Source organism: Rhinatrema bivittatum, chromosome 17, assembly GCF_901001135.1.
Source record: "Rhinatrema bivittatum chromosome 17, aRhiBiv1.1, whole genome shotgun sequence".
NCBI lineage: Eukaryota > Metazoa > Chordata > Amphibia > Gymnophiona > Rhinatrematidae > Rhinatrema > Rhinatrema bivittatum.
The window spans coordinates 23228665-23247892 of record NC_042631.1 but is presented as its reverse complement, the minus strand read 5'-3'; the positions used below and the strand labels follow the sequence as shown (position 1 = coordinate 23247892).

Below are 19228 nucleotides of genomic sequence, written 5' to 3'. Positions count from 1 at the left end.
ACAAAACCCACCCGCCTTCCCTGGGAGTTGGTTTCTCCATTTATTAGCTATATCATGAACTGAGGGACTCTGCCTAGGAGGCAGGGTGATGACTACAGATGCACATGCTCAGTAGATCATGTTTGAAAGTTCTAGAATTTTTTAGATCAAAGTTCCAGACCGGGGTTCCATCCGATGATGTCATTCATGTGTGAGGACTAACATCCTGCTGTCCTCAGAGAATACCTGTACAGGTAAGGAACTCTGCTGTATTTTATTAAACATGCACTGTTCAATGTTGCAGACTTTCCGCCGCAGAGAATTCTTCTGATTTTAAAACCTTTTTTCTCATAGCGAGCATTGCTAGAACAAAAGCAGAAAAAGAAGCGTCAAGAGCCACTGATGGTTCAGTCCAATGTGGACAGTCGAGCAAGAGCCCGCAGGATGAAACAATCTGAAGAACAAGCCCCACTGGTTGAATCTTATCTGAACAGCAATAGCAGCACCATTTACCATGGTATGTCGGCAGAGTCTAACTTGTAATCTTTTGTGCTATCATAAATATTTAGACAGTCACAGAATCCAATTAGGAAAGCAGATGTTTGGGATTGTGCTTGATGCATGCTTTGGTGTGAAAAGCAATAAGGCCATTTGACACTAAAGCAAAATTTTATCCCTGCCGTTTTTGTTGTAGAGTTGAAACAAGGTTTGGATTATTTTTCCAGTGGAATCTCTAAAAACTCTTTAGGCTTTATTTCCTGTTGTTTAATGGGCAAGCTACCAGCTGTGTCTTTGCAAAGCAATTGCATTGTCCTTTACAACTGAATCGTGTTCTGATTGTTTAAGTTTCTAAGCAGTGTAGCAAAAGGTTATTTAAGTAAGCGCACAGTGAGCCATGAAACGAAATTTTGACCTTGCAGGCATTGTCTGTGAGAGATATTTTGGGCTGCGGATCTAAATAATTCCTGTACTGCTTTTGAGGAATTTGCAAATGTCCAGTGCCGGTGGAAGCACTAGGTGGCCAGCTAGAGCACCACAATTCTGGGGGCAGTGGCAATGGACTCTCCTGTCTGCATGGCCTGGAAGTTGTGTGGCCTGGGCCTGCACAGGCAGGAAGAGGAAAGGCCATGCTGCTTCTGCTATCAGAAGCAGAAGGAGCAGCATCGGCCCCTGCTTTGAAAATCACTAGAACTGCCAGTACCTTAGCATGGCATACATTTAATCTTTTTGGGGAGCAGGTATAAATGTTCATGCGAAAACAGACAGACATGCTGTCGAAAATCAAAAGGATATGCATAAACGTATTCCCCACTCTGACTCTGCTCCCGGGAACGCCTTTCAGTATGCATAAAAGTACACACAAAATCTTTTCTCTATATATATTATATGTACAGCCTCCGGGGAAATTTAAAAAAAAATTATGTATTTAAAAATGCATTTTACATGCATAAATGCTTTTGTAAATTATCCCCTTAAAAGTTTATCATAAAGACAAAACAGCTCAGTGTATTTTTTCTGTCATTTGGAGGCCCAATCTCCTAATCTTGCAAGGTCTTCCTGCAATTTCTTACAACCCATTTCTGATTTCACTACTCAGAATATTTGTCATCTGCAAATTTGATCATTTCACTTGTTCCCTTTTCCAGATCATTTATAAATATATCAAAAAAGCACCAGTCCCAGTACAGATCCCTAAAGCCCTTCACTGTTTACCCTTCTCCATTGAAAAAACGGACCATTTATTCTCTCTCAGGGTCATTTATCATTTTGCCCTAGCGCACGCGATAATGCCATAACACATGTGTTAAATAGCAGAACGCACCGTAGTATGCAAATGTCACATTTGTTATGCAAGTAGGAGGAGTTTGGGCGGGGTTAATGGTAATGAAGAGCTGCTAAGGTCAAATGCAATAGAGCAATGCATGAAAAGGTTTTGAAAGAAAGAGAACAATATGGCACTTTACTATTTATGTAAGCCGGTATGATGTGCCTCACGAATGTCGGCAAAGAAAAGTCTATAAATAAATAAATAAATAAATTTATCAGCCAGACCAACAGGTGTGTTGCAAAATAGGTTACAATGGTCCAGAGAGAGAAACCCAGAATAAGCAATTAAATAAGAGAAGTTCAATAATTCCAAGATGCCAAATGTTTATTGAGATCTCAGTCCCCCGACACGGAACTGTGTTTTGCTAGGGCTGCATCGGGAGGGATGAATTACATGTAGTATAATATCAATGGCATTACACTCTTGAACAGGGGTGGGCAATTAATTTTCCCATGGGGCCGCATGAGAAATTGGGATGGTTTTAGAGGGCCGGACTAATATAATTAACTCAGTTCTCAATAGCCCTACTTATGAAAAGACAGCAGTTTACCACCAATGCATGTCCTCTGAGAAAACACAACAAATAAGACCGATACAAACGCTTACATGCTAGCAAAATATCTCATCTCGGTAACAGACACAGAACCGACCTAACATACTCCCAGGATCTGTAGTAATGCACATAAACTAATCCGCACACAGTTACACCTGTATTATGGAATACACTCAAACAGGAGCAACCCTATCTATGAAAAGGCAACACTACAAATATTAAATCAGATCCTAAAAACCAATACACCTCTTATTAGGAAAACAGAACTAGCAAGTACTATAGATCCCCACACAGAAATAATTGTAAAACTATACTAATAAGCAGAATAAATGTTTCAAAACAGCTATGAACAGAATAACATCCAACAATTAAAAACTCATAAAAACTATTAAACATTCTCCAAACACCAATAAAATATTTCAAAAAAGCAGACATCACACAATTAAAATGGCAGTCAAGAAAAATAAACTTAAAGCCACCTTTACTTACCCCCTCCAGCAGCTCTCCTACTCCCCTTCCCTGCAGGCCGTGGCACACACCAGAAGCAGCAGTAGAAGCTAAGCTCTATACTTATGGTCCTCTTCCTTAGTGCCCATGTCTCTCACACACACACACCATACCAGTCATGCCCCCATGACCAGTTTCTGTCTCTCACACACCAATCATCTCCCAAACAGTCTTTGGCACACACACACCAGTCACCTTCCTGAACAGTTTCTCTCATGCCATACACACACACACACAGGCTTCCCACTCCCGTGTTCTACTTACATATATGGTCTTCTCACTCTCATAATCACTTTCTCTGTCTCTCTCTCTCACACACACACACTCACCAGTCTCTCACTCCCATGCTTGTTCTCTCCACATGCACAGGCTTCTCAGTCCCAAAATCACTTTCTCTCTCTCACACACACACACACACACCAGTCTCTCACTCCCATGTTCTCTTTCAGATATACAGGCTTCTCCCTCCCATGATGTCTCTCACACACCCGGGTTTCTCACTCCCATGCTCACTCTCCACGTGCACAGGCTTCTCATTCCCTGAATCACATTCTCTCACATTCACACACACCAGTCTTTTTCTCTCACACACACAGTCTCCTTACCAAGCAGTCTCTCTCTCTCATGCATGCACACTCACCCAGGTTTCTCACTCCCACAACTCCAGGCTTCTTAAGCCCATGCTTTCCCACATACCCAGACTTCTCACTTCCATGCTTTTTCTCTCACACACATACACACATCAGTCACCTCCCTGACTAATGTCTCACACTCTCACATACACATCAGTCATCTCCCTGAGCAATCACTTTCATTGTCTCTCACATACACACACACACACACACACACATCAGCTCTCTGACCAGTTTCTCTCACTCACACACATGCTTTCAATCACACGCAGGCTGGCTGCTTCTCACTCTCTCTTACTCACTTCCTCTTCCCCCCCCACCCCCCGAGCACAAATGGGAGCTGCAGCAGCCCCCGCAGGCCAAGAAAGAAGAATCCCATCGGCCGCGGGAGGCTCCTGCTGCTGTCTCCTTTCTCGATTACCGGCTGCTTTAATTGCTCGGGGACCGACGCTGCAGCCGACGCGGCACGGCTCTTTCTCCTTCCCGCGCACTGCTCCGAGTATCACTTCCTGTTCTGGGTCACGGGAGGGGGGTGCAGGCGCGGGAAGAAGAAAAGGCCAGCCGCGGGTGCCACACTTCTAACACCGCTGCCGTTACCACTGGGCTTGAACGTGCTGACAGCCCAGCGGCAACGGCAGCGGAAGAGACCGGGAGACCGCGGACCGGCAAAAAACTCCCGCGGACTGGTGGTTGGGGACCCCTGAAAAAGACCAGCGGAACTGACAAATACCGGTATGTAGGAAAGAAACTCGAGCGAAGGCACGCTGCCCGATTGGCCGGTGCTGGGCAAGCCTTGCCCAGCACCGGCCAATCGGGCAGCGTGCCTTCGCTCGAGTCACTCCCTCCCCCCACCGGACGCTGTAAAAAAAAAAACCGTTCATTCTCCACTCCCTCGCTCCCCGATTGGCCGGCAGCTCCCTCGCTCCCCGATTGGCCGGCAGCAGTTCATTCTCCGCTCCCTCGCTCCCCGATTGGCCGGCCAATCGGGGAGCGAGGGAGCGGAGAATGAACTGCTGCCTTCCCTCTGCAAGGGAAGGCAGCGTGCCTCATTCCCCGTCTGCTCTCAGCAGTGGGCGGGCCGGATTCAGCCCGCGGGCCGCCCCTTGCCCAGGTCTGCTCTTGAAGGAAGTCTCCCATTGAATACAACTAAACAAAAGAAATGTTTGAAGGATAATATTTGAAGGGCTATCCTTGGAAAAGAGATGTAACCAATTACAATTAGTAGAACACCAGTCTGTTATGTACTATTAAGGTTATTGAATCAGAAAACACGATGACAGAGAAATACTGACAAAATCACTACAACTCTTGCATGTAAATGCAGTGCCTTTCGAGTTTGCACTAATAAAATATCATTTGAAAAACCACACGAGGTGGCTGAATGCACAATAAAGCTCTGGAATTTGTTGCCAGAGGATGTGGTTAGTGCAGTTAGTGTAGCTGGGTTCAAAAAAGGTTTGGATAAGTTCTTGGAGGAGAAGTCCATTAACTGCTATTAATCAAGTTTACTTAGGGAATAGCCACTGCTATTAATTGCATCAGTAGCATGGGAGCTTCTTAGTGTTTGGGTAATTGCCAGGTTCTTGTGGCCTGGTTTTGGCCTCTGTTGGAGGCGGGGTGCTGGGCTTGATGGAGCCTTGGTCTGACCCAGTATGGCAATTTCTTATGTTCTTATGAATAAGTGAAAACATTCCACCAAGAATTGCTGCAGTCCGAAACTTCCCGGGGGTTGTCAGACGCTGTAGATGCGGCGAACACTAGTTATAGGGAAAAATTTAGACAATCGGGATGCAGCCGAAGCTGGTACAATGTTAAACTGGAACTGCTCCTCTTGTACCTTTCATCGATTCAAACAGCAGAAAATCTTCAGTGATGTCCAATTTGCTGTTTGTACCTCCTACTGTGTATGTAAGACCATCCCCACAAACCTACCCTCCCCCTATTTGTGTAAATTACTTATGAGATGCAGGAGCAGGGAAATTAGCCTAACCACACCCCTTTATCGTGGGTGCTATTTGTGCTATAAATATAGCATTTTGACAGATCTAGGAGTCTATTTCCTATCTTTTAACCATTTTGCAACTACAATAGGACATTGTCTTCTATCCCATGACTTTTTATTTTTCTCAGGGGTCTTTCATGGGGGACTTTGTCAACCGCTGTCTGAAAATCCAAATACTACTATATCCACTGGATCACCATTATCCAATTGTTTATTAACCCCTTTTAAAAAAAAATGCAGCAGATTGGTAAGCTAAGACTTCCCTTGTGTAAATCCATGCTGGCTGTGTCCCATTAAACCCTGCCTTTCTATATGTTCTATGATTTTATTCTTTAGAATAGTTTCCACTATTTTTTCCTGGCACTGAAGTCAGGCTCACCCCAAGCTTGTTAAACATGTGGTTTGTATTATATATTTTTGTCCTTCCATGCTATGACATGACTTCTGGGCACCATCAATAGAACTGTTCTAAACTGAGATTTACTCTTCTGTAGAATCTGTCTATATATTGGTAAATAAATTACAGTAGTCTATAATTTTTTGTCTGTAAGGGAAGGTAGATCCTAACATACTTCATTTTTTAAGTTGTTTGCTTGATGTCAGTTACTATGGCACTAATAATTATAAGTTGTACAATAAATCATTATGGTGCCGTATTTATAGTCCTTTGTCTGTTTTCAAAGCAGACAAAGTTCCAAATTGTGTTGTGAATTTTTGGGGGACATCTCTAATTTATGGCATAACTGATCAAAATGATTAAATTTACAAATCCTCTTTTACCTGCTCTCATGCAAGTCACAAAATGCACGGATACAACAGAGCCACGGAATGTGCGCCACCCGCATTTTCAAAGGGAAAATCCGGGCAGCTTTCCCCTTTCAAAATGAGCTTGCAGGCATATGGATACAAGGGGGGTAATTTTCAAACTGTCTGCAGGTACAAAGTACTTGCGGATTTAAGCCTGAATTCTCAACGTGGACTTGTGCCCATAAGTCCACTTTGAAAATTTGTGGCTTGGCTGGAACCATGCACACACTTACACACTGAAAGTTACATCCTGCTCGGAGCAAGTGTAACTTTCTGCATGTAGATTTATGTGCATACTTAAAAATCAAAAGCATGTGTGCAAATCCGTTCCCCAGTGCAACTCCTGTTTGGATTGCAGGTAAACGTATGCGCAAAATTGGGTCTCACGCAACCTTTACTCACAGAACACCCGGTTGATTTGCAAAGCTTGATCATGCACATAAATCAGGGTTTTATGCACAGAACGTGCTTTGAAAATCAAGCCGTAAATCCATATTACCACTGCAATCTGCAAGGTGTCTGTTTAGTCCTACCAAATAAATGGCAAAGGCTGAACAAGAAGAGTTGCATGCATAGCAACAAAATAACATTGTTTACAAATATTCATACCTATTTTATTAATTTTTTTCTCTCTATATATAGATGATCTAATTCATAGCTCTATTTATTTCTTCTCTCTTTCCATGGGAGGATAAGCTTTATAAGATTTGCTGGTGCTCATATTACTCCATAAGATTGAGTAGTGGTGGATATATAACATGCTCAAGCAAAAGAAGAAAAATCACAAATGGAACAGAAACTAACTTTAAAATTGTGGTTTATTTTTATGTGACGTAAAAAGGGTTTTATTAGTTGGAGTGCAGAAGCTTCAATGTTTCTTGACTTTTACATAAACGTAAATGATTTTATTGGAGAAAAAAAATTGGCAAACATTATTTTTTTACCCCAGATTTCTTGGAATTCCATCTCCCCATTTGCATGCTGGGACAACGAGAGTTGAAGGGGAAGTTTCCAGCAAGACTGTACCTCTCATTGTCACTCTTTTTTGTCAGTAGGGGTTGCTGTGATTGTGATAGAACCTATTTTATGTACTAATGGGTGTTAGTGGTACATGTGTGTTAATGCAGGCATGAACTAATTCTCATGTATAAAGTGTGCTATTTGCTTGTATATTGACTTTACTGCCAGCTCTGTGATGGTAAAAGTTCTTTAGATGGAAATTCCTGAAAAATATGAATTTTAATGTACTATTCTGTGATATTGCCTAAATGGGTTACAGCAGCACCATTACGAATTTAGTACTGTGGCTGGCACACAGGAAATTGTCTTGTGTTTGAATTTCAGGTACATTCTAACTACATTGGTGTAGTTAGAGAGATCTTTGTCTCCTATTATTGGAAATCATCCGCGTTCCTCTTTTTCCATTCTTCTTCTCTTTCTTTCCTAATTTTTATTATTTTTGCTTTATTGGTTTTGCTCATAAGATAACTAAAATATTTCTAACTGGTAGGGTCAGACATGTTTTGATGCAAGATTCTCATTGCTTGCTACTGAAGCATATTAAAATAAGAGAGTTTCTGTTTTAGATCATTGAATACTTTCAACGTGAACATATCCTGTTGACAATACATATGAAGTTTCAAAAGAAAGGCGAACCACAATAGCAGTTGCACACCAACTGGGAAGCTCCACAAAAGTAGAAAATTAAGTTTAATGTAATATGATAACCCTTCAATTACAGTAATAAGTGTATCAGACAAACATTAAATTGCTACAAGCCAGTAAGAAAAAGAACAGATTTATCATGTAAAAATGACCATGTGATTGCTTTTTGCTGCGTGCAAAATGTTGCTTGATTTAGTTCACAGCAGGATGGAGTAGTAGATAAGTTACTGTAAATGAAAATGGCAGCAAGGAAAGGAAATAGAATTATGTTGCATTAGGAGCAGAGATTTTGATAATATTTTACAAAGAATTAGTGAGGCTTCCTTTAAAGCTCTGGGTGTAGTAGTGGGCTTCTTGCTACAGAGGAAGCACTCAGATATTGGAAGAGATCCAGTATTGCGCAAACAAGCTCATTACAAATTTGAAAACAACTTTTATATGAAAACAATTTGAGTACATTTTTAAAGCCCAGCGCGTGCAAATACTGGGAGATACGCGCGTGGCCGGGCCAAACGTGCGCCAAGCGCATTTTCAAAACAGCCCGGCCACGTGCGTATCTCCCTGTACGCACAGAAGTGCTGGGTCTTCGAAAAGGGGCGGGGGCGGGCCGAAGCAGTGCCATTAGGCGCGCTGTCCTGGTGAAGTGCGCACCAGCAACTGGACGGCGCACGGAACTTACTCCTGATCAGAGGAGCGGGTAAGTTCAAAAACAACAAAAAAAAAATAATAGGTAACTTAGGATAGGTTTAGGAGTTGGGGGGGGAGAGGGGAAAAGGGAGGAAGGATAGGTAGGGGAATAGGGAAGTTCCCTCCCAGTCCGCTCCTTAATTGGAGTGGACTGGGAGTGAACTGGGCAACGGCCTAATCGCGTCGGTGTGTAGTTTAAAAAATTACCCCCCCTGCACGCACGAGTGGGCACTTGCGCGCACACGTATGGGTATAATATTTTATAATATGCACGTGGCGATGCTCACATGTTATAAAATCGGCACATCCATGCGCATGTCTTTTAAAATCTACCCCAGTATTGGTAGTACTTGTATGGCACTTAAGGAAGACATTGTTGGACAAGAACAGTCAAGGGCAAGCCTATATACAGTAATTTAACCCCAGCGGGTGATCTTCATGGGGTTACAGGTCTAACACTCAATTCTGGGGCTAAGTCTCTATCAATGCTACTCCATCCCTTTTAGCTCCTACTGGAAGAATCTCTATAGTTGGTGAAAATAAACCTCCAAGGTGCTGGGCGATAAAGATTCAGTTTTCTTCAGAGTACCAGGAAAGAATCTGGGTGCTGTAGTGGTGTTCTAACATTTACTGAAGAAAATATTTCAAACATGAAAATGTGTGGCACTCGGGTAATACCCAGAAAACAACGGAAAATAGTAAATCTGTGACTCTATAACCTTTTGATCTATCCCTTCGTCCCTTCTTTATCCTCGGATTGGATGTGGAGCCTTGCAGGTTAAACTGGAATGGGTTCTTTTCTCCATTAAGGATTCCCCTGCAAATACTTGGGATCTTTCTTACTCTTTCACACTCCACTTTTCTCCTCTACTCATGTACCTTGTCGGCAACCCCCTTAGCTGTGTGCTGTTTGTGAGAACCAGTATTGCGGCTCATTCAGTTTCTCTCTTCTCTCCTTCTTCCTGGTTCTGGAACTCAGTGGTATCCACTTTTTCTTCACCAATTGCAGGATGGGTAAAGGAATCCCTCGGATTGAGGGGCACCAAAATGACTAGAAAAAAGAAAACGTTCTCTGCTCTTATGGGTAGGAAGAGTAGATAAAACCTCTTCCTGACAAAAATCACTTAACCAATAGTCTACTAAGAAAATCTCTTAGAATTAATGTAGCAACTACTGAGTGTGAATTGGTAATATCTCTGTTCTAAGACTCCTTAGTCATGGTTTTGGCATTTCTTGTACAAACTTAAGGCCAAATCTTAATAGCCTGGTGTGTGCAAATACCGGGAGGTTCGTGCATGGCTGGGCTGTGCACACGTGAGCGCATTTTCTGCAATGGCCCGGCTATGCGCATATCTCCTGATACGCACGGAAGTGCTGGGCTTTGTGAAGGGGCAGGGCAGGGACGCCGGCAGCTGGCAAGAGCACAAAACTTCTGCTCGAAGGAGCAGGTAAGTTTGAAAATTAAAAAAAAAAAAAGAGATTAGGGTAGGTTTAGAGGTCGGGGAGGAAGGTAAAGTAGGAGGATAGGAAAGGTCTCTCCCAGTCCGCTCCAGGTGTAGGCCTGATTGCGACGCTGCGCATTTTTAACTAAAATCCCCCCCCACGCGCGTCGCGACCTGCCCACACATGCGTGTGCCGATATAAAAATCTGGCGCGCATGTGTGTGCGGGAATCGTATTTTATAACATGTGCACGGTAACATGCTCATGTTATAAAATCGCCACATCCATGAGTGTGCCGGGAACCCCGCACGTCTTTGAAAATCTACCCCTCAATGGAAACTGAAAGAAAAGAGTCCTCTTCTCTCAAATGCTTGCTAAAAAATCCACCCAGACACTAGGAATCACTTGCATATATGCAAACAGGAATAAATCATTACAGTAGCCTCTTTTGGGGAGAATTAAATGGTACATTCATCTACTGCTTACTGCCCTGGCCTAACTACTAGGCCATACTTCTTCACAAGGATCCCAGTGGAGATCTTCAGTAGTGATGGACATTGTTTTTACTACTGTCTAGATCTAGATTTGGAACATTTGCTAGTTCCTGTTGATTTAACACAGACATTTTATTGCTAAGCAATCCTTGTTAAGAAGAGTGCAGGAATCAGGATGTTTCCAGTTTCTTAGCAACATGGCAACCATGAGTGCAACAATTTAGTCTCATGAGAGGATGGTTGAAAGAGATTCAATCAGTGTATTCATATATTTGAAAAAATACACATGATTAAAGAAGAGGGATTCATTTTGCTAGGAAAACAAAGACCAGGAGTTCAAATTAAAAAGTAGGAATCCAGGGTAAAATGGAAGGAACATTTTTGTTTCACAACTTGATATTGATTTGCAGAATGAGAATAGGAGGCAAGTGGTGATGTCTAAAACTTTAGAAGCTTTCAAAACATGACTATACAAATTGTTATGAGGAAGCAGCATAACTGGGCATGCTGATTGTTAAAAATAGTAGAGAATGGAAGGACCTAAACCAGATAACATTAAGAAAGTGACATGGGAAACTATTACACACATACTTAGAACACACAACGCACAATTAAGCTCTGGAATTCATTTCTGGAGGATGTGATAAAGGGAGATAGTGTAGCTAGGTTTAAAAAAGGTTTGGAAAAGTTCATGAACAGTTAATCAGAAAGATTTGGTGAAAGCCACTATTTATCCCTGGGGGTTAGCCACATGACATTTATCTACTGTTTGAGATCCTGCCAGGCACTTGGATTGACCACTTTTGGAAACAGAATACTAGGCTTGATGCAACCTCAGTCTGTCCCAGTATGGTAATTCTTATATTCCTACATGTTTATTGTGAGGCTACTCTTATTCTGGAGAGCAATACTAGTCAGCACATTTTTTAAGGGCAAGGAGGAATTTTTGTAGAGTTTCCAAAAATACTAGAAAGAACATTATCCCTCTGAAATAATAGATAACACATACAACAGTGATGCAAATGTAAATAAGGAGGCAGAAATGCTATATCCAGAAAGGACCAAACTGAAAGATTTAAGTAGGCTCTTAGTTTTAGCCTACAAAAAAACCTTGATGTAAAAAGTCACATAGAAACACAATAAGGTAGATTTTAAAAGCCTTGAGCGTGCAAAAACAGCCACATACGTGTGTAAGTGGGCTGTGTGGGAACTATATGAATTTTAAATAGCCAGGAACGGCGCGCGTACATTGAGGTATGTGCGCCCAGAAAAAGGAGGCGGAAAAGGGGCAGGGCATGGGTGTTCCAACACTGACGTGCGTAATGTAGCAAAGTGGCGCGTGTAAGATACGTGCGTACAGTTGCAGACGTGCGCGTGAAGAGTATTTTATAACTTACTTGCGGGGGTTATAAAATAGCATGTATTTTTGTGCGCTGTGTGTTTATGGGCAAATGCATAGCCCTTTTAAAATCTATCCTAATGGCAATAAAAGGCTAGGCAGCCTATCTAGGCTGCCTATCCACACAATTGCTTATATCTACAATTCCTACCACTCCCTCAGAGATCCTCTGTGCTTGTCCTGTGCTTTCTTGAATTCATATACTTGTCTCCACCACTTCTACTGGGTGGTTATTCCATGCATCCTTCACTCTTTTTGTAAAGAAATACTTCATTAGTTTACTCTTGAGCCTACATCCTTTCACCAGCAATCCATAACCCTTCGTTCCAAAGTCTTCTTTCTGTTGAAAGACCCTGTGCATTAATACTGCTGAGGTATTTAAATATCTCTATCATATCTCCCCTATAATGTCTTTCTTCTAGAATACTGTGAAAAACACCAACATGCATCTGTATCAAAAACATTCAATGACGCTTATATGATCATATCAATTCTTACTTAGTTTGGAACTCATGACTATCATAATAGGCTTCATCGTGATTGCTGTCGCTTTAGAACTCTGCCTTATATTTAATCATAGGTCACATTCGTTAAAGTTATATAGAAACATTTTTTTTAAAGACTTTTTAAATTACTGCAATTAAAATGTTCGTTCATGAACTACTTAACTTGCTTGAAATACACCAATTCTTCCGTTGAGCAATTTGTCGATGGTCTGTTAACTCTGTACTTATTCTTCTGTATCCATTCCTTACTGGTTATTCTTGTGTGTGTTCACCGCTTGCACCCACCGCTTACACTCTGGTCTCCCGACACGGGACCGTGTTTCGGACGTACTTGTCCTTTTTCAAGGGTAATGTTCTGCGTCAAAAACCTTACATGTTACAACTCCTTATTCACAATAAATCCCAATGATTCATATAAATCAATCATAAATGTACTACAACCAAACAGCGCACCTAGGGTTACTCACGCATGTTGACAAACATGGCGGTAAAGCATTCTCTTCCTTTTAATTCGGAAAAACCCCCGGAACTGGCTTTAAGTGCACGATCCCATTTTCTGATAAAGCTGCTATGATTGGTGCTTTAATTACAAGACATTGGATTCTCTTGAAACCCCACAAAGGCATTTTTGCTGAGCGGCCATTGATTTCTTACAGTAGGGGGAAAAATATAGGTGATGCATTAGTGCATTCCTTTTTGAGACCACCATCAATAGTCTATGATAGCCACCCCCGTGGACACTGGACATGTCAACATTGTTCTGCATGCGATCAAGCAATTACAGGAGAAGATTGGGAGGATATATAAGGTTGTGCACATTCATCTTATCAATACACCGACTTTTCATCATCAGTTGTATATTTAATAGTGTGTCCCTGTAAGCTGTATTATGTAGGCAGAACAAAGCGGACAATCCACACGAGACTGACTGAGCACCGTAGCTGCATTACCACAGACAAGATTACAGCCCTGATGGTAGTGCACTGTAAGGAATTTAAGCATACATTTGACTTACGATGGAGGGTTTTAGAAAAAATACAGGAAAATCCACAAGGGGGAGATCCCAACAGAATTTAAAATTTTAAAGAACAGCAGTGGATTTTCAAATTAAAAACAATGGCCCCATCAGGTCTAAATGTCTCTATAGAGTGGTACTCTCTCATTTAAGATGATCCAGAGAACAAAGGGGAGGAGCATAATGACGCAATTAGGGGCATTGTAGTTCAAGCGGCATTTAAAGCCAGTTCCGGGGGTTTTTCCGAATTAAAAGAAAGAGAATGCTATACCGCCATGTTTGTCAACATGCGTGAGTAACCCTAGGTGCGCTGTTTGGTTGTAGTAGGTTTATGATTGATTTATATGAATCATTGGGATTTATTGTGAATAAGGAGTTGTAACATGTAAGGTTTTTGATGCAGACATTACCCTTGAAAAAGGACAAGTACGTCCGAAACACGGTCCTGTGTCGGGAGACCAGAGTGTAAGCGGTGAGTGCAAGTGGTGAATTAACACAAGAAAAACCAGTAAGGAATGGATACAGTAGAATAAGTACAGAGCTAACCGACCATCGACAAATTGCTCAACGAAAGAATCGGTGTATTTCAAGCAAGTTAAGTAGTTAATGAACGAACATTTTAATTGCAGTAATTTAAAAAGTCTTTAAAAAATTTTTCTTCTATATAACTTTAACGAATGTGACCTATGTTTAAATATAAGGCAGAGTTCTAAAGCGTCAGCTATCACGATGAAGCCTATTATGATGGTCATGAGTTCCAAACTAAGGCCTGGATTTATCAAAATGCGATAGCAGAAGGGGCGTGGTTTAGCACTAATTACCTATGTGAAGAGCTAAGTTAGCGCAAAATGCAATAATGTTTTCAGACTTTGTGATAAGTGCCAGACCTAATGTATTTCCTGCATACAACCACTGGGGGGAGAGAGAGCGAGAGAGCCAAGCCATAATGTCCTCTCCCTAGATAGGTATTTGTATCCGTATGGGAGGCCCACCTAGTAACTAGAGGTGAGGTTTAGGTATTAGTGTAGGGGGTTAGGGGCCACTTTGACATTCAACGTGAGACGTACGAACAGAACAGTGGTCTCGTGAAGATTTGATGACCTACAGAGAGAGGAAACTCACTCCAAGATGATATTTGTGCAAGGTTCTCTCAACCTAGCTTGATGGACACTCTACCTGGGTAACATCTCCAATATATGCACTTATGTTGCATTTTTAAAAATAGCAAATACTCGTGTACATGCTATTTTACATGCTCATCTTTTGAAAATTCACCTCATAGTGTTTTGTAAGTTAGGGTTAAAGTCTTAAAGGTGACCTTTGACTCGTTGACAACCAATGTAATTTTGAAAGCGCTGGTGATATATATAGTCTCTCAGTTTAGTCTGTGACTGCATGTAAATTTCAAAAAGTGTGAAGGAATAATGTTATTGTTATCCAATTACAGATGAATAAACTGAGGCAAAGGGCAATACATTAGGGAAGTCATAAGTCACTGTCACACGAGTGACAGAAGGAAGTTAGAGCTGCCTTTGAACTTGTGCTAATGGGTTCAGTGCTCTGATCATTGCATTACACCCTGTCCACACAATCTCCTTCTTTAAGTTCTTTGTTTAATTATTCATCCTATGCCATAGTTTTGATTTAAACTTGTCAATATGATATCTGCCTAGGGTTCTGATGAGGACCGGCATGCTAGCTCCCTGATTTCCCCAGATTTGTAATGGGTGATGTAGTAAGTTAGGGAAGGCTTTCATAATTTTAAACATGCCTAGCTTCTCAGGGGTGAAATATACATTAGAAAGCATGAATAAATGTGTGTTTTTCCCTACTTACAAAATGTTTCCAGTCTTCAGTGAACTCCCTGGCAACCGATCGTGAGTATTTTTGTGTTTTTGAGACAGTATATGTCACATTATCATTAGTCTGCAGGGACAAGAAAATGAAAATGTACAGTTTCCAACAGCTCAAGAGTCATATAATATCAATGGTATTATTTTTGACATTATAGAAAATACAAATATATATTATGATGAGAGAAAACCACAGACCTAAACCTGTGAAATTCACTGTTTCGCTTTAGCTTTGCTCAGGTATCTCTCTGTTTCTAAGTTTTTGCTTTTTGCTTCTGGCATGCAAACATTCTTCCAGATCTGAATCCCTGCTATGCTTATTTCTTCTTGATTGCACTGTAGAATTCTTATGTCTTTGCTTGTTTCTGTCTCTTCTCTTTCTCTGTCTTGCTGTTGTGGGTGCCCTGAATCTGTCAAGCAGTGCAGGAGGCTGATCAAGAGGATATAAAGGTGCTAGCAGACTCTCAAGTTCCAAAGTCGACTAAAAGGGCCAAGGCAGCAGCTGCAAGCTGTCAAACTGGCAGTGCCAGAAAGGAGAAAAAGACCAAGCACAAAGGTTAGCTGCATGAAAACCCACCAAGCATGGCCTACATGGCAACATATTTTATTTATGGAAACATTAAGGGCTCTTTTTCAAAATCATTTTTCTCAATCTTTACTACAGCTAAACTCTTTGGAAAATGGGCCGGAATCTTGAGCTGAAATGTTTATGAAATATTTGGAAGGTCTATTGACGATATTAGCATACCAATTATATTTTATAAATCTAAATACTTATAAATGATAGTGATTATAATAAAATGATTTTAGAACATTGAATAGGAATTGAGAAATCCAAATTTGCCAATAGTGAGAATGAGGTCATATCAGTAATGCTTAGTTAACCAAGAAACAGCCTAATCACTTGCCTGCTTTCTTCCATTTTTATTTTGTACAGACATTTGTTTACAGTAGCATGACACTCCAGGTCATGTATTTATTTGAGATCTTGTCAACAGAAGAGCATGCAGGGATTCCTTACGTATTTACAGCCTGAAGTATTGTGCATGGCTGTGAAGACTGTACCTCTGGAAGGGATATACTGAAGATATAGCCTGGGCTGTGTGAATGCTTGATATAGTCCTAGTGTTTAAAGCACATTATGACATCAGCAGTGATCTGAATAAATCTAAATGCCCTCTTGATCCAGTCAGCTGTTGCCTTTCCTGATATTATTGCTGGGTAGCAATAGCTTTAGTAGGAAACGATAATATGATGGAATAAAGAAGGAAAAGAGGGACTGGATGACTCAAGGGTTTGGCCCATGGTTACAGAGCCTTTCTCCTCTCGGCCTCAGTTCAAGTCAGTTTAGGTTAGTGACCAAAAAAAACTCTGACACCTGAAAGCTGTTTGGTGACCTATATAACACTAATTGTCGCTGTCTAGTTCCCAATAGATTGGTGTCCACTTCACTAAAAATCCATTATCACTGGCCACACTGCTGGCTTAGTGGCTGTGCTATTTATATGGTAACATCAAAGTAATTTTTCAGCACACATGGTGGTGAGTGCACTAGAATATAGTTTAACTGGAAGAGGGACTGGCAAGTAACTTCCCTTGTGACTGCCCTTCATAAATGGAGAATGGGGGATTGATTCAGACGTGAAGTTATTAACCCACCACTGAAGATAGAAAGCTCCCTTTACACGTGTAAAACCCGGTTTTAAGCATGTATTTGCTTTTGAAAATCACACTCTTAGTGCCTCTTTTACCCCTTGATCATCTTAAGGTCCAACTGACCCCCTTGCAGGCTTTTTGCTTCAAATGTACTTGAAAAAGTTCTTTTCAAATTCTCTTTGCCTTTCTTATCAATTCTTTGCATCTAACTTTCCAGTGCTTATGCTGTTATCTGTTTTCTTCATTCGGCTCCTTTTTCCATTTTTTGAAAGGAGGAAAATGAATATCTGAAAGTTCATTGCCCATTGGAAAGCCTGATTCCTTTGAGTTTTAGGAGCTTTGGTGTATGATGTGGAGTTAGAATGTAATTGTGTGTTACAAATAGGTGAGAAGCATTATCGATGAAAGAAGAGAAACCTGTTGTCTGATCTGTAATGGAAGAGGAGCCGCAGGGTCACAGAAAGGGTAGCGGCAGAAAAGTAAAGGCAGTTTGAAGACCAGGGATTGACTTTGACAAAGAATGAAAGAGATGGAGAGAATGTCATTAGAGAGAGAACTTAACGGCTGGCTAGAAAATCTCAGAAATGGAGGGCCGAGAGTGATTACAACACAGTGACAGGAAGCAGCATGGTTGGAAGAAAACGAATCCAATAGGAATATCTTCCTCAAAGGAGTGCAGTGAGAACAACTGGCATCATTCCAGTTTCTGAACTGGCGTAAGCAAGATACAGTTTTAGTTGAAGGAATGAAAAAAAATGAAATGCAGAGAAAAGGAGTCTGGAAGCACTAGCGTGGAACGGTTTGCAAGTGCTGTAGTGAGGTCTCGATGTGGAAACAGGGGCCAGGTGCAAGCAATTTGGAGTTGTCTGGTTGTCAAGTAATCGCAGAGTTGAGCGGATGCAGCATGGATCATGAGCTTCCGACAGTAACCATTGCAGCCAAGGCAACTGAAGTGGGTGTTACTGCTTGCTTTGTGCACTGAGGAAAGGCTGAGCAGGATACGTAGGGAACAGTATTCTTTATTGATTCATTTTTCTGTGAGCTGCTTTATAATATGTTTTTGAAAATGATGAATAAATACAATATACTGTAATAATTCTTAGTGACTTTTTAATTTTATACCGATTCTTAGATTTACATTCACCGCATGTCCAGCAAAAAAAAAAAAAAAATGCTCAGCCTTGTGGCTGATTTTAGTGTATTTTTTATATTGTATTAAGATATGCAAAATACAGTGCATGAAGCAATATATAGTAAAAATTTATTATGAGGCTTTGCCAGCTGCCTGCATTTCCTCAAAACCACTGACTAAACACTTTTCATTATAGGAGGAAGCAGACAGCCTTTGTAGTTTAAGGCATAGCCCCGAGCCTCTGACCAGCTATTGATTTAAACATGATGGAAATTCCTGCCGTACTTGGGCATTGTGCCAGTATCCTTGATCTTGGACTGGTATTAATCTTTGTCTCTTGATGCCCAAGCTTCCCTTTCCATGTTGTCACACTGAATGTGTGTAGTTGTGTCTTCTTTTATAAGTAGTACCATCTCAGGTAATGCCAGCCAATATAAATTGAATACTGTATGACCAATCTGATGAATCATAAAAGATCCAGATAAAGTTCATACCTGGGGTATCCAGTTTTGGATTTGTAATTGCCTTATCTAGTCCAGGTCCATTGAGAGGGATCAAGAATCCTGGCACAGCATATTCACGAGGCCCCCTTCATCTACAAATAATTCAGCTGAGCTGGAAAAAAAACCCCATTTCTTCTGTCCCTCCCTATTTAAAAAGTTTTCAGGCATGTCATATGCAATTTTTTTTTTTAAATTTTCCTAGTTTTAATACTGAATTGTTTATCAACATCCAAAAGTGTTCACACTGTTAATATTAAGCTTGAACTTGCACAATTTGTTTAATTAAAAGACATTTTTGAATCACTCTTTCCATTTAAGAATCGCTCAGAGTGATGTACCATCAATATCATAATACACATCGGCTAAAATAAAACTAGAACAGAACAGAACAAAAATCTGCACACACAATTAAAATCTATACACAAAATTAGAAAACTTCAAATAAGTGAAATGTTGAGGGTATATCTGCTGTGTACCTTACCCAACAACCTAGCTTAGCCCCTTCAATATACTTTAATTACTGCTCCTGCTCATCAGCCTTGTTTTCAGCCCTCTTCGAAATTTCAAA

General features: G+C 40.9%; 1 protein-coding gene across 3 annotated transcripts in view; it reads left to right on the top strand.

Annotated features, from left to right (window-relative positions):
• Window positions 1-19228, top strand: part of TUB (TUB bipartite transcription factor) — a 110052-nt gene that overhangs the window by 42450 nt on the left and 48374 nt on the right. For 2 of the 3 annotated variants that reach the window (XM_029582596.1, XM_029582594.1), the window contains 2 exons: window positions 334-496; window positions 15791-15925. In XM_029582596.1, the coding sequence (XP_029438456.1) occupies window positions 382-496; window positions 15791-15925 (250 nt within the window). In that variant the 5' untranslated portion in view covers window positions 334-381. The remainder of the gene's footprint in view (window positions 1-333; window positions 497-15790; window positions 15926-19228) is intronic. The other variant, XM_029582595.1, reaches the window with a different exon arrangement.